Raw genomic sequence first — 14,244 nt, 5'->3', positions numbered from 1 at the left:
TTCTTTGCATTAATAAAATAGGTAGAACAAACTAAGGCTGAATTCTTTCCGAAAGTCTGTTTTACGCGGGTCCGTTGTAATGAGCGCAGACTGTAGTCACAATGTATAGCACAATACATAAAATACTAATAGACTGATCACTGGTGTTTTGAATAGATGTAAAGCAGTAGTAATTGCTCTGACAGTTTTTGATAATTGTTATGTGAAACTTCAAAGAAGCTAGCCAAGGAGGAACACAAATGAAAGTAATAATTTGCTATTTTTAGTATAAGTATGGAGGGTAAAAGAAATCTGAAATATGCAAAATATGCATCTGGCTCCTAGTTCCCAACTTTTCCAAGTCAGATTGTGCAAAAAAAATTATTACGAAGATTTGTTGCTATCAATACTGGCCATAGTGATGGCCATGCTATGTGGGAAAGCAGTGGTTTCACAAATGTGCAAACGAATAAGTTCCTATTCTACTAGGAGCATTTCTTTTTACTCATCGTAGCTGGCACCTGTTAAGTTTTTACTGCATTCTTTAGGCTCGCGAAACAATGGTTATCAGATCAGGGAGCACACAGAAGCCTCCTCCTACTTGATTATTGAGTTCAATCATCTTTTCTACACACGCAAGGTGGTTTAGTGAATGTTCAACTAGCACTGTAGCTTCCAAATGCTTTGTTCTGTTCCTGTTATTATGTTCCTGTTATTAAATGTTGCTGTGTTGAACAAAGTATAAATTTTGTGTCGGTTTATTCAGGAAGTGCTAGGAGGACTGAAGGCAAGCTTCAAAGATGCCATCAGTTGAAGTTTTATATTTCTAGACTCCTTGATCTACCAAAAATGGCCATTCTTACAAATAGTTAAAGTTCAGTCACCGTTTAAGGCAGTGCATGACGTTAACAGAATAGTAATTCCAAAGGAAATGTTTAGCAGTACATAGAAAACACTCTGATCAAATTGATCGATTTCGATAGGCACGGTAACAAACGAGTTAGTGCGCCTGAAAGCACAGTGTAGCCAAACCCACTAAACAACACTCCTCAGCACAGCCAATGCCATTGAAGCAAGCTGGATAAATGCTGCGTGATCGCTATCTTTTGAGATATGCCATTGCTGGTAGGACAAGAACCAGCGCCATCTAGTAGCAGCTTGCAAAAGTTTGCCATGCATGCAGGTACGCATGTGACGCTTAGTGAAGCTTGTTTTTCGAATTTTTGCACTCCAGGATAGGGGTGCAGGCCTTACACAAGGGCAGGCTTTAAACAAATAAATACAGTAATGTTGACAATCTGTATTTCTTTGAAATGCTTCCGTAAATTTAGGTGCATGAGATTTATTATCTGCTGCATGCTCTGTCTTCATCATAATGTGACCACCATGTCCTAAGAAATGAAACAACGAAACAAGCTTTTGCTTAACTGCTGGCACTGCTAACACACTGTATTCCTGTGTTCCACCTTTTATGCTGTGCCAGCAAGTACGTCTGCTGAACTCTCCAAGCTTGCCAACTCTTTCCCTGTACATTCTCCTGCCGCTGCATTCAACAATGAACTGCTCTAATTAACCAAAGCATTGATGACAGAGCAAAGTTCTTTAGGTGCCTCATTAAATGGTGCTCTAAATGCTAGAAGATGGCTGGTACTCACGTTCGGTGGTGGCCATTGCTGGCAGACGATGAAGAGCACAACTTCTCAGCCACATCGTACTCTCGTGTGTCATCCAGCTCCTGGATGTCGCCCGTCAGCACTCGCACCGTGAACAGCACGATCAGCTGCATCGCAGAAAACGCTGGAGCATGAGCATCTCAGTGTCGTTCACTTCAGGCAGGGTAAACAGGCAGATAGCCTTTTTCTTAAATTAAATTAAATTGTGGAATTTTACGTGCCAGAACCATGATCTGATTATGAGGCACACCATTGTAGGGGACTCCGGATTAATTTTGACCACCTGGGGTCACAGGTGTTTTGCATTACGTCCCCATCAAAATGCAGCTGCTGTGGCTGAAATTTGATCCCGCAACCTCGTGCTTAGCTGCACAACACCAAAGCCACTAAGCAACCACGGCAAGTGTGATAGCCTTTTGGAAAAAGCCTAAAAACGTCTTGCAACTTGTCCCAAAAATGGCCTGAAATAGGCTGAGCATTCCAAGCAAAGCATTCATTTAAAAAAACCAATTGCTTGTGTGCAAAATACAGAGTGTTGCATAAATAGAAGCACCAGATATACATTAGTTTTCCAGCTGAGCTGCTAGTTAATTTGAGCTCAAGCTTTGCACAAAAATAGCATTATGTATTGGGATTCATTTAACATTATGTTTATGAGCATTACTGGCCCGTTTTTTCACAACAAAGATGAAGTGCATGTAATCTGCAATTACGTCACTCAAAAAAATTATAATTTTGCTGCAAGGAAATGGTGGCACCATCTGTCACCAGTACAGTGAGAGGCGCATTTAACCATAGCAGTGACCGATGGTACCACCATTATGTTGCAAAAAAATCGAAACTTTTTTTTTGTGTATCGCTACAAACAACGCACACTACAGCTGCATTGTGAATAAAACAGGCAAGTATTGCTTGTACATGTGGAATCTATTAATCTGAACCTACTGCTAAATGATACCTCTGTGCAAATTTTGAGTGAAAATCAAAGGGCGAATTAGTTGGAAGAGTCATGAGCACCTGCCACTCCTATTTATGAAACAATTAGTATACAAAGTCAAATGTGACAAATACACCAGGAAAGAGGCTGTCAAAAAATAAAACCTAAAATAATTTTAGCATTCAAGCAACTAAATGAAGTCATATGTATGGAGTTTAGTAAGCGGAGGCAAGTCTAAAATATGGTCTTCGCTCTGTGGTAAGCAGTACCTGATGATCATGCCTTGTAGCATTCAGGCGATTTGCACACCTTAGTGACAATTAATCAAGATGCAATAAATTGTACGCCAACTATGGCCCTCTGCAACAATGTTAGTCCATAGTCTGGCATTGTTTCCTTACCAGTATTTTGATATATCATATTATTGAAGGCAAAATTCAAAGAAAGATTTGCAGGTAAATAAAACACATTTTTTATGCAGCAACATTAGGACAAGTGGTCACATGGTATATAATGAAAATCAGTCTGAGCATTATCACAAGAGGTTTGCATAACCAATGCTAAAAAGTCAAATTGTTTAACTTGATTCTCCTTCCCTTCCTTTTTCTTATATACTGCATCAATGGGAAAATACACAAGCATACTTAGCCTTCTAATACATCCAAGGATCCTGCTCGGCTTAGCCTGATTTACAGAATGAACACCAAAGATAAACATTAGGTTTGTTCCAATTCTGGCCAGCATTGAAGCCAGTCAATCTTCATGTATAGGAAGACAACTTTGCAGCCAGGTATTAAAATATGTTTGGAACATGCCTCTGTGATTTGATGCCACCTCATGTCAACAAAAAATATAAGAAAAACAAATATCAGCTCTGCATTTTAACACTCTATGCTTGCAAACCCCCCCAAAAACGTAATGTGGTCTAGTTTTACCCTTTCAGTGTCACTGACGTACCAGTACCTTTCCAAGTTTCTGTCCCACCATGTCGCTGACATACCTATACATTTTCCACTTTCTCCACTTGGACGTGCGCAGTAACATGAAGTTGGAGAGCTCCAAGGTAGTTCCGCCATCTGCTGTATATTTCTAGAAGCATATTTTTTCCTCTCTCTATGTTTGCTAAGTCTGGGTTTTTGTTAGTGCACTGCGGAACACACCCCTTCACGTGCGTGTTGTGGGGATGCGTGACTCTCGCGCGTCCCCTGATGTTTTTCCCGCATAGCGAGTCTCCTGTAATCCGGCTTCGCTGCGTGGCCTGCGTGATGCCCGCGGCGGTCGATGTGGTTGGGGCGCAGTGCGAGAGACGGCGCGAGTGTTGCGCTGCTAACACCGCCGACAGGCGAGGTTACTTGGGCGCCGAAAGGAAGGCGCTTGCTCTCTTTGGGACGGGACAGCAAGCGGGACGGACGTGCCACGCCGCGCGTGCGCCGACCCATGCTTCTGCGAGACCGTCTCGCGTGGCCGCCTTGGAATGCGCCACCGTTCGCGTGACTTTACGCGCGAAGACCAGGCGTTGGGATCCAGCATGGGGCGAACATATTCACTCGCTATCCGGTCGTGGTGAGTCGGACTTCTAGATTTGTCGCGTGCCCATCGGCATGTTTTGTGGATGGCAACTCGGCTAGCAGGCATTGATCTATGAAAGGTGCAATAAATGCCCTTGTGATGGTTTGCACTACTGTGTTGTCGTTCCTTTGTCCCAAGAGCACGGAGGAGACCCCATAGTGTTTGCGTGAGCTTCTGCAGGTGCACGGGCTCCCACACTTGTACAGCGCTACGACAATGATTCTCCATTCATATATTCGGGCCGCCATACAAAGTCGCCAATCTTGTATGTTTCTGCTATCTGTTGTAGGTTTATATAACTGCTGTCTTGCCGTCTTCGCTATGGCACACCTCTTTCCCAGTGACAACGGTGCTCCTTTCATCAGTGTGCTTCCTCCAGGATTGCTCTGCGCTCTGTCGTGTCTCTTTCACCCATTGCTCTCTTTTTCATCTGTTTCTCTCTTTTCTTTGATTGGTCAAGTTTCAACAAATGAAAGCGCTCCTTTCTTGAGCATGGCCATGTGATCACCTTGAGATGGCTGCTTGCTTAGAACCATCAACTGTTGATTGGAGTGGTGGCTCTTTCCTGACTAGGAATACGAGCCAAGCTTGGATTTACACGAGCCAAACTTGGAATAGAACAAGCCGAAGCTCGGACACAGAAGATCGACCATGTTGAATTCTGAGCCGGACACAGTAGCACCATAGCAAAATAGTGCGCGTCAAAACTCAACTAGGTAGGAAATAAGTAATAAAGCTAGTACTGTGAAAACCATACAGAATGCATTTGCCATCATCTGGTCATTTTTTCCTTCCACATAACCAAAAACAAACTATGGCGAGACATCGGCGTTTTGATCTACGATAACAAAGTGGCGCCTAAGCACGCAGCTCCATGCACTGCGCGCTCGAGCCACCGCTCGAACTAGAAACGATCGAGCCAGCTGCGTTCAGTGATTTCGTCTGTGTTCAATTGACGAGAAATAAAGAATGTGGGAGATCATAAACCGCACATCTTCCCACAAGTGGTCACCATGGATGCCAGACGGCAACACGCCACCTGCTCATCCATCAGCGTTTGCAAGGCCGTTCTCATTTTGTCTACGTTGGCAGAGACCTCTTGCCACAACAGACCATGGACACCGCACCCTGTGACGACGCCTCAATGAACGTCACGGCAACCAACCCTGTCGTCGCCAAAATCAAGCTACCCTAATTCTGGCACTGGGGAGGACTAGGTAACAGCAGGTTTGTTGAAGGATGGTGGGCAGGTTGTTCTAGAAAAACTGGCCACCCTGTATACGCAATGCCTCAAGACTTCCAGTATACCGGAATCTTGGAATAACGATCCGGATCATGAGACTGAAATAATCATAAGAAGAATGGGCTGGGGTGCGTTTGGCAGGCATTCTCAGATCATGAACAGCAGGTTGCCATTATCCCTCAAGTGAAAGGTGTATAACAGCTGTGTCTTACCAGTACTCACCTACGGGGCAGAAACTTGGAGGCTCACGAAAAGGGTTCTGCTTAAATTGAGGAAGACGCAACGAGCTATGGAAAGAAGAATGACGGGTGTAACGTTAAGGGATAAGAAAAGAGCAGATTGGGTGAGGGAACAAATGTGAGTTAATGACATCTTAGTTGAAATCAAGAAAAAGAAATGGGCATGGGCAGGACATGTAATGAGGAGGGAAGATAACCGATGGTCATTAAGGGTTACGGAATGTATTCCAAGGGTAGGGAAGCGTAGCAGGGGGCAGCAGAAAGTTAGGTGAGCGGATGAGATTAAGAAGTTTGCAGGGACGACATGGCCACAATTAGTACATGACCGGAATATTTGGAGGAGTATGGGAGAGTCCTTTGCCCTGCAGTGGGCGTAACCAGACTGATGATGATGATGATGATGATGATGATGATGATGATGATGATGATGATGATGGTGATGATGACTGACCACAAGCCACTCACATATGCTCAAACCGCTACCAACTCTGCCCACACTCCCCGTAAGATTCGCCAACCTGCCTACATATCTAAATTCACAAGCAACATTCGACACATCAGTGGCACAGACAACCCAGTTGCTCAAGCACTATCCCGTATACAAGTCAACACAACTGTCCAGGAGCACCCACCCGTGGATTTTGCAGCTACGGCTACAGCACAGCAAGAGGACGGAAAACTTCAGGCCTTGCGACTGAAGGATGATTCCCTCCAACTTCAAGACGTGCAACTTCCAGGCTGTGATATTCCTTTGGTTTGCAACGTCTCTACAGGTTGTCCTCGTCTCTACAGGTTGTCCTCGCCTCTACGTTCCACCCAGTTTTGCCGCACCGCCTTCGGTGCCATGCATTCCTTGCCGCATTCTGGTATTCATGTGACTCAACACTTCGTCACTACATGATACCAGTGGCCACGCATGAATAGTGAAGTCCGACGCTGGACATAGGCTTGTCTCCAGTGCCAGCAAACGAAAGTTCAGTGCCACATTGTCGGTCCGCTGGGAACCTTCAGGCCACCTGACACACGTTTCAGCCCCGTGCACATCGACGTGGTCGGTCTTTTGCCACCATGCAAGGACAATCGCTATATCTTAACGTGCATAAACCGGTTCACACATTGACCTGAGGCAATGCCACTCAGCGATATCACCGCAGAGACAGTCGCCCTAGGTCTTATCACAGTATGGATTAGTCACTACGGAGTTCCCTCGACTATTACAATGGACCGAGGTCATTCATTCGACTTTGCGCTGTTCGATGCGATGTCCCAACTGCTCAGTGTCATCCACATCAAGACGACGGACTAGCACCCCATATCCAACGGCATGGTCGAGCGCTTTCATCGCCAGTTAAAGTCTCGCTCACAGCATCACGGACACTGATACCATGGATGGAGCATCTACCACTCATTCTCGTCGCCATTTGCAGTGCGATACAGACTAACGCCTCCTGCTCCTCGGCAGAGCTTGTGTTTGAAATTACATTGAGGCTACCGGGGCAATTTTTCGACTGGGCTCCAGTACCAAAGCTCGACATCAGTGATTATGCCAGTCGCCTCACTGCTGCCATGGCAAACGTCTCTCCTGTTTAGTGTCAACATTATTCATGCCAAACCTTCGTGAATCATGCTCTCCGAAACTGCAAGCACGTCTTTGTGCAGCATGACACGGTGCGACCACCACTACGGCCAACTTATGACAGCCCTTACAAAGTCATCAAACACTGCCCCAAGTACTTCGTCCTGCTGATGAATGGACGCGAAGACAGCGTATCAATTGACCGCATGAAGCCTTCCTTTGTTGACGCCGACACAAGCACTACATTATCGCCTAGAGATCGCCCCTTCGCAGCTTGGCTCTCTCTCTAGAGGGGAGCGGGAGGGCCTATGGCGAGCCATCATCATTTTAGTCAACGATAACGAAGTGGTGCCCCTCGAGCCACTGCTTGAACAAGAATCGATCAGGCCAGCTGCATTCAGCAATATCGTCTATATTCTACTAACAAGTAATAAAGAATGTGGGACATTATAAACAACACACCTTCCTACAAAACCACTGTGTTTCTTTTATAATATCCAAGAAAATGAAACCCCGATATTGGGGCATCCGTCACCTCCAAAAGGGTTGATCCACTGGCAAGCAAATATTATGCACGCTGCGGGGTCCTCCATACTGATTACTTTTACCGCTTACAGGCGCTACGTAAGCTTCTGCGAAATCTAAATACTAAAAATATAAAAAATGCAGCCTGAAATGTCATGGAAAAACAGTGCTATCTATTGAAATTTTTAAACAATTAAAGAGCATATTTCTCGGAGCAGCATCAACAGATACGTTTTTAAAAGAACAATAGGCATCGAGCGGCCATAATAAGGCACCAGCAGTGCGCCAGCAAGATGCTGGCAAACAGCGCCGTGAACGGCAGTAGTCAGAGCTCTGGCATGTGAAACAGACGAGGAGATGAAGGCACTTATGGTGCTTCCAGTGAAATCGCACTGCAGGTTCTGAGGCCCGACATACCGGAAAACACATTTTCGTGTGTCTGCTTTTGAGAAAAGTTACCACTTGTACAAGGCAAATCACATTCATAGCATCAGGTAATATTTAAAGTAGAAAACAAGTGCAAATTACAATGCAAATGAACCCCGCAAACAGAGCTCACTGCAACAAGCCAATACGTTGAAGCTGAGCAGTTCCAGACGTTACTTTGCTGTACACATTAACATTGCTGCATATTTAATCATGTAAATAGGCGAAAGCCACAGAAATTATGGACAAAAAAAAAGATGTACCTCCATTGCATATGTGCCGGCAAGTTCCCGTTCTCTGTCCGTTGCAATTCTTTTGTTATCTTTGAAATGCTTCCCCATTCTTAATGTCTTAGAAGCTAGCCCAATCTTCAGTCACGTACCACTTTAGCACGACGGGAGCCATCGGTGGTGGCGAGTGTGAACATGCCGCTGCGTTTGCGTTCACCGTTGATGCACAGCAAACAGTCATGTGCCAGGTGCAACCAGAGTTAGTAGGTGCAAGGAAGAAAAACATACCCTAAAGGAAAGACTGATACACAGATAAGACGGCAAAATGACGACTATAAATCTGAGTATTCGCCTTCAGTGCCCAAGCTCCAGAGCCGCTACGCCTGTGGAGGCGAAGACAGGCGATTTGCATGGGACATGAACCTCTTGCATGTGAATAGCTCCTTTATTAATGTTAGAACTATACCATAGCAAAGCAGTGCCGGAAATGTGCAGTGCTCAGCAATTGAAACGCGATACTCAGAGTGCATGGCTGCCACCATTTTTTTGTTGTTGTTGTTTAGCCACAAGTGAGCGCTAGGTGATTGCCGTGGGACCAAATACAGTCACAATGTGTCACAAAGGTTCTTGCTTTCACTGCATCCCATGATTCATCAGCTTGGCATCTCCAGCGCTTACTGTCAGTGCAAAAAGTACTGGTAACCACATGCTTCGAGTATCGTGTTTCAATTGCTGAGCACTGCAAGTACTGTGGCCTAAAGACTGCGCATATTCAGTCTTACCGACGTTTCATCTGGTGAAGCCATTATGAAAAACTATTGAAGTGATTGGCCTAACCAGCTTCAGTCATGCTTCAGTAACTGTTCGTGCACCCAAAAACGCAACGCGTTTGATCAGATTTGGTTTCACATGGCATTTCGACAATCAAAATGGAAAAAATCTATGGAACATATTAGATCAACGCAGCTGGCGGCAGCGCCTGCTGCATCTAACCCGGTCATCACATGCCATTACATTTGCGCCCCCGCCGCATGAAGTCACCACGGGTCCAAGCTCATCTCATGCCCCAATCACCGACTGGCAATGTCGCTCCTGTTGTTGGGCCTGGTAGTTGGCCGGGTTTAGTAGACTATGGTAGACAAGTGTCTGAAGAGGCACAGCTACATTTTGTTGTGTGCAGGAAAACTTTCCAACAACCTTCCAGGCATGCTGCTCAGCTGCCATATTGTTTAAGGAGCAAATTAGCCTGCATAGTTCTCAACTTCAATGCTGTCTTCATGAAGCTGTCTATCTTGGTAGATTTGTCATAATTGGAACAAGAGCTCCCTCAGGGGTACAATCTTGTAACAGTTCTGAAAGTAAACAGGTTGCTTTCCAAACAATTATCAGATTGCACCATAAATGGCCATTGTCTGTTTTGCTGTCTATTTAGTTGTCTACGATGAGTACTAGAACAGAGACGCATCCTCCATTGAGAATGTTCAATTGAGAATAAAAACCTTGCAATGTTTTTTCTATGCCATGCAGCGACTTAGTTGCAGAGAAATTTGTGACTGAAGGGGCTGCACCATTCTTCTATAATCCAAGTTACCCAAGCTGTACAGGCAATCTCAAAGATTGTGCTCTGCGTGGGGCTATTGCCTGTGCCACACCTGTGAAAGTTACTGACCAAATAGTGTGGAGCAGGACCAGTTAATTCGTCTGTAGCAAAATTTAATTAAGTTGACCAAAGTGTCCTTTCTTTCATCTTGAAATGCCAAATAATTAATTTCACCTCAGATGCACACTGCAGCTGACAAAAAGAGAAGTTCCAGTCCATCCCTGCAAAAACTGCAGTGCAATCTCAGGTGCAGCAGTGTAACAAACTTTTTTTCTCACTTATGACAGCTTTCTTCTAGGTCAAAGTGACGATTTCAACAGCTTGGAGTAGTAATCCATCACTTTATGTTGACTTACAATCTGCCTTAAGTTTATCTTTAAAGAAAGTCTATTGTAGAGGAAACACAAGCAAAGAACTGAAGGTGATTAATCAGTTCTTTGCTTGTGCTTAGCCTAAATCTGAAAGTTAAAGTATTTGTGAAAAAAAAAACATTCTGGGGTTTTACGCACCAAAACAAGGGTATGATTATAAGGCACAAAGTGGGGGCTCCAGATTAATTTTGGCCATCTGAAGTTGTTTAATGTATGCCTCAATCTAAGTGCAAAAACACTTCATTTCATCCCAATCAATGCAGTCGCTGCAGCCGGGGTTGTACCCGCTACCTCAAGTTCGATTTGTGAAAGCAAGCTCATGTCTCAGTTGCACACAGCACGCTACACTGACATACATGCTCATGGACAGTGACTGCCACTTCAGGAGCTCACCAATGAACTTGAGCAAGGTAGAGATGCTACATGCCTTAGTGAAACCTTTGCATATGCTGAAGCACAATATTTTGACACCACTTAGCAAGCACTTTGCAAATGACTGCCCTTGCCTCTGAAATTCTTGTGCTTTTCGTGCATGAGTCATTTTTCCACCTTTGTTCTTATCTTTTTCTTTCTGTTTGAGTAAACATATGATACACAAGAGGCTTCAGACAAGTTGACACAGGCCAGTACAAACACTAAACATATAAAATAACAAACATATAGAAGACACACCGCAAACCAGTAGAGGTTCATGACCAGGAGCACCGACAGCAGTCCCAGGAAGAGCAGGTAGTGGGATGGAAACACCTGCTTCACGAACAGCCCCGTGCTGGCCGCATACATCACCTTGCGTGGGTAGTAGTGCAGCCGCATCAGAAACCTGTGCATCAAGATGGCTGTGTTTCTTACTTATACAGTGGTAATCGTTGTGCATTCGTTGACATCTCAATATGGCCAGTAGGCACAAAACTAGCTGGTTCATTCCATGCCAACTGTCGTAGCCTTGGCACTCAACCACCTGTAACAGCGATATTGTAGTATTGCTGTCAGAAGTCGGTAAAATTGGCAATTTTCTTCGTTATATCGAAATTTCATTGTATTGAAATTCCAAATTTTATGCAAATAACTACAGTTGCCGATTTATTTTTCCCACACGAAAAGGGGCCGCAGAACTTTCCGAATTACCAGGCGATCAAAACAAGCAAATTTGAATGAGAAAACAATTTTTTTGATAAATTTGGGAGTTGGCGACGAATGATAGTTTCATGCCACGTACGTCAACAATATCGTCTCGGCGCTACGAATTAAGCGAAGCCAGCCATGCTTTCGCGTACGCTCCGCCCCCGCGGCTGATAGTGTCACCCGCACTGGGACGACGCTATTGGGAAAAGCGCCGGCGGCGGGGAGCAAATGCTTCGTCTGCCTCTCGCTTCAACAGGTCACCGAAACTTACGATTAGGCAACTTACAATACTAAGTGCGCGGTAAGGCAGCTTACATGGTACCACGCCGTCTCGGCATGCCCACTCTTTACTTTGCATACGCGGCAAATTACCAATAAAGCAGGGTGCGTGGCTGTGTATGTGCTCAGCGCCGCTTACGGCCATGCGCAGCCACGGCCAAGACATACGCCAACCTTTCTTACACCCCCTAGTGCGCGCTTGATCGCGGTACCACGAGCTCACTTCCCTCCCCCTCTTTCCCTTTGCTCGCGCGGGTAGGCGGCACTCATGAAGCGACCATCTTTTCTCACCCTCACACACTTTCACTCGCACCTAATGCACACGGTGCACGGGGCGCGATAGAATCTTATCGCACTTGGACTTTATAGGGAACATGATGCAGCTCCACTTCAGCGGTTGCTATAGTTGCATGGAGTGCAATTTGAGAGGTGTGTTTGCAAGGAGCTGCTTGTAACTCAATCACTGACCACCTGCATCCGTGGAAGTTTCCATTTATTGTTTCAGCATTCGTTTGCGGCGGCAATGAAATTTCATTATATTGAACTGGCATACAAGGACACTTCGTTATATTGAAGTTCTAAATACATGGTGTTCTATGGGCAAGAGGTTCTGAAAAGTTAAATACTTCACCATATCGAGAATTTAATTATATTAAAGTTCGTTATATTGAGATTTAACTGTATTGCATTCGTGGATTTTACCCACTCATCCCTACTACAAAATGGTTCTTTTGGAGATCTTTTTTTAATTAGCTTCCAGCAAGAGCTTAAATTTTACATCAGCCAAGCACTCACAACCTGTACTGTATGGAAAAAATGTTTTTGCACAGATCTACCATGCAGCAGTGCATACTATTGACAATGATGAAACTCAGCTTGATGCATGTTTATCCACCAATTTAACTATGAGCTGTTCCTAGTAAAAATATGATAACATGCCTGATAGCACATTGTGTTGTCTCTAGAGTGAAAAAGCTTTCTCCGTGTAATTGTTGTTTCTACCAAGAAAAAAACATTTTTTAGCGGTCTACCACTCATATCACAGCTGCATTTATTTCAACTGAAAGAATTTCTGGTAACAAACACATAAAGGCATCAAACATCTAATTCAAACAAAATTCCCTTTCTGTGCCGACTTCTTATCATGGAAATCTGATGCCCAAATGTACATGTGAATCTCCACAATGTGCTGTCAAATGATCCAGCACACACGGCAGTGAGTTTTCTTCACGCTATACTCAAGCTACTCTGACACATGCTGGAATGCAATTTCCATGTACTGCATATGGGTCAGTATTACTAGTATAGAAGGAAGGAGAAGGAGAAGGAGAAGAAGGAGAAGATTTATTTTATTCACTCAAGAAAATAAAATCACAGTAACAAGATATACAGAAGGAGGTCCCAAAGCGCAAGGCTGTAGGGGGACCTCCTGTTCTAATTAGAAAGATCAAAACAAATTAGGTTACAGCAAACGCAGCAAAGTATTAAAGTTGTCTACAAATAATTACACATGACAGCAAAAGAACCGAAACATATAGTACAAAGAATGGCGTTATGAACAAATAAAAGTAACAAAACAATTCAGGTTAATGCAAATACAGCAAAGACGTAGAATTGTTAACATGTATTAATGCAAGAAAACAAATCAACTGAAAACATGGCATAACACTGTACAAAATTTCATCATGTACTGAATTAAAAACAAAACAAAACACGGGAAGTGAAATGTAGCCTATGAGACAGTGTTCTAACAATAACTGACACAAGGAAACAAGTGGACAGATATGACGAAATGTTGGTGAAATGGTGAAATGTGAAATGTTAAAGAGATATAATGGTTTACCCATTATAAAGCAAACAGAACATGTGAAATTACATTATAGCATTCATAAGTTAAGTAAATATGAGAATAAATGCTTTTTAAAGCTGCCTATACTGGGAGACAGCTTTATGTCCGTTGGAATACAGTTCCAGTAAGACATCGCTGTGAACGAAGAAGTGAATTTGCCAAAATTAGTTCTGATTTTGGGTAATAAGAAGTTGTTAGCTAATGCAAATCGAGTATTATTATGATTAGCAAGTTGTTCAGTGTTAAAGATTATTTGGGGAATGTTTGAGTGAAGGGAATTATAGACAAGGATTGCCATGTTTAATTGAAATAGTTTATGAATTGTGAGAATGCGATGCTCTTGCAAAAGAGCAGATGCACTACATCGAGGTGACTGGAAAGTAATAATGCGGATGGCCTGGTTCTGGACGTATTGTAAAGGAACAAGATGAGAGCTATATGTGTTGCCCCAAGTCGCAATGCAGTAAGTAAAGTGACTGTGTATAAATGCATGATAAAGAGATAGCAAGGTTGGTAGTCTAAAGTATGGACGTGCTTTTATAAGAATCCGGATACCGTATCCAATTTTTTGTTTTAGATGTGAAATATGGGTAGTGTACTTTAAGTTGGAATCGAGGACAACCCCC

At 43.8% G+C, this 14,244-nt stretch overlaps 1 protein-coding gene across 1 annotated transcript in view; it reads right to left on the bottom strand.

The window, feature by feature from the left end:
• The window catches only part of LOC135903785 (ceramide synthase 1-like), a 57,498-nt gene that overhangs the window by 10,956 nt on the left and 32,298 nt on the right, over positions 1 to 14,244 (bottom strand). Inside the window, exons 5-6 of the mRNA XM_065434184.2 lie at positions 11,041 to 11,188; positions 1,635 to 1,759 (exon numbers count right to left, since the gene is read on the bottom strand). Coding sequence (XP_065290256.1) covers positions 1,635 to 1,759; positions 11,041 to 11,188 — 273 coding nt within the window. The remainder of the gene's footprint in view (positions 1 to 1,634; positions 1,760 to 11,040; positions 11,189 to 14,244) is intronic.

This window comes from Dermacentor albipictus, chromosome 4 (genome assembly GCF_038994185.2).
Source record: "Dermacentor albipictus isolate Rhodes 1998 colony chromosome 4, USDA_Dalb.pri_finalv2, whole genome shotgun sequence".
NCBI classification, from domain to species: Eukaryota; Metazoa; Arthropoda; class Arachnida; order Ixodida; family Ixodidae; genus Dermacentor; species Dermacentor albipictus.
Note: the sequence above shows the minus strand (reverse complement) of the source record. Positions and strands in the feature narration are given on the sequence as shown.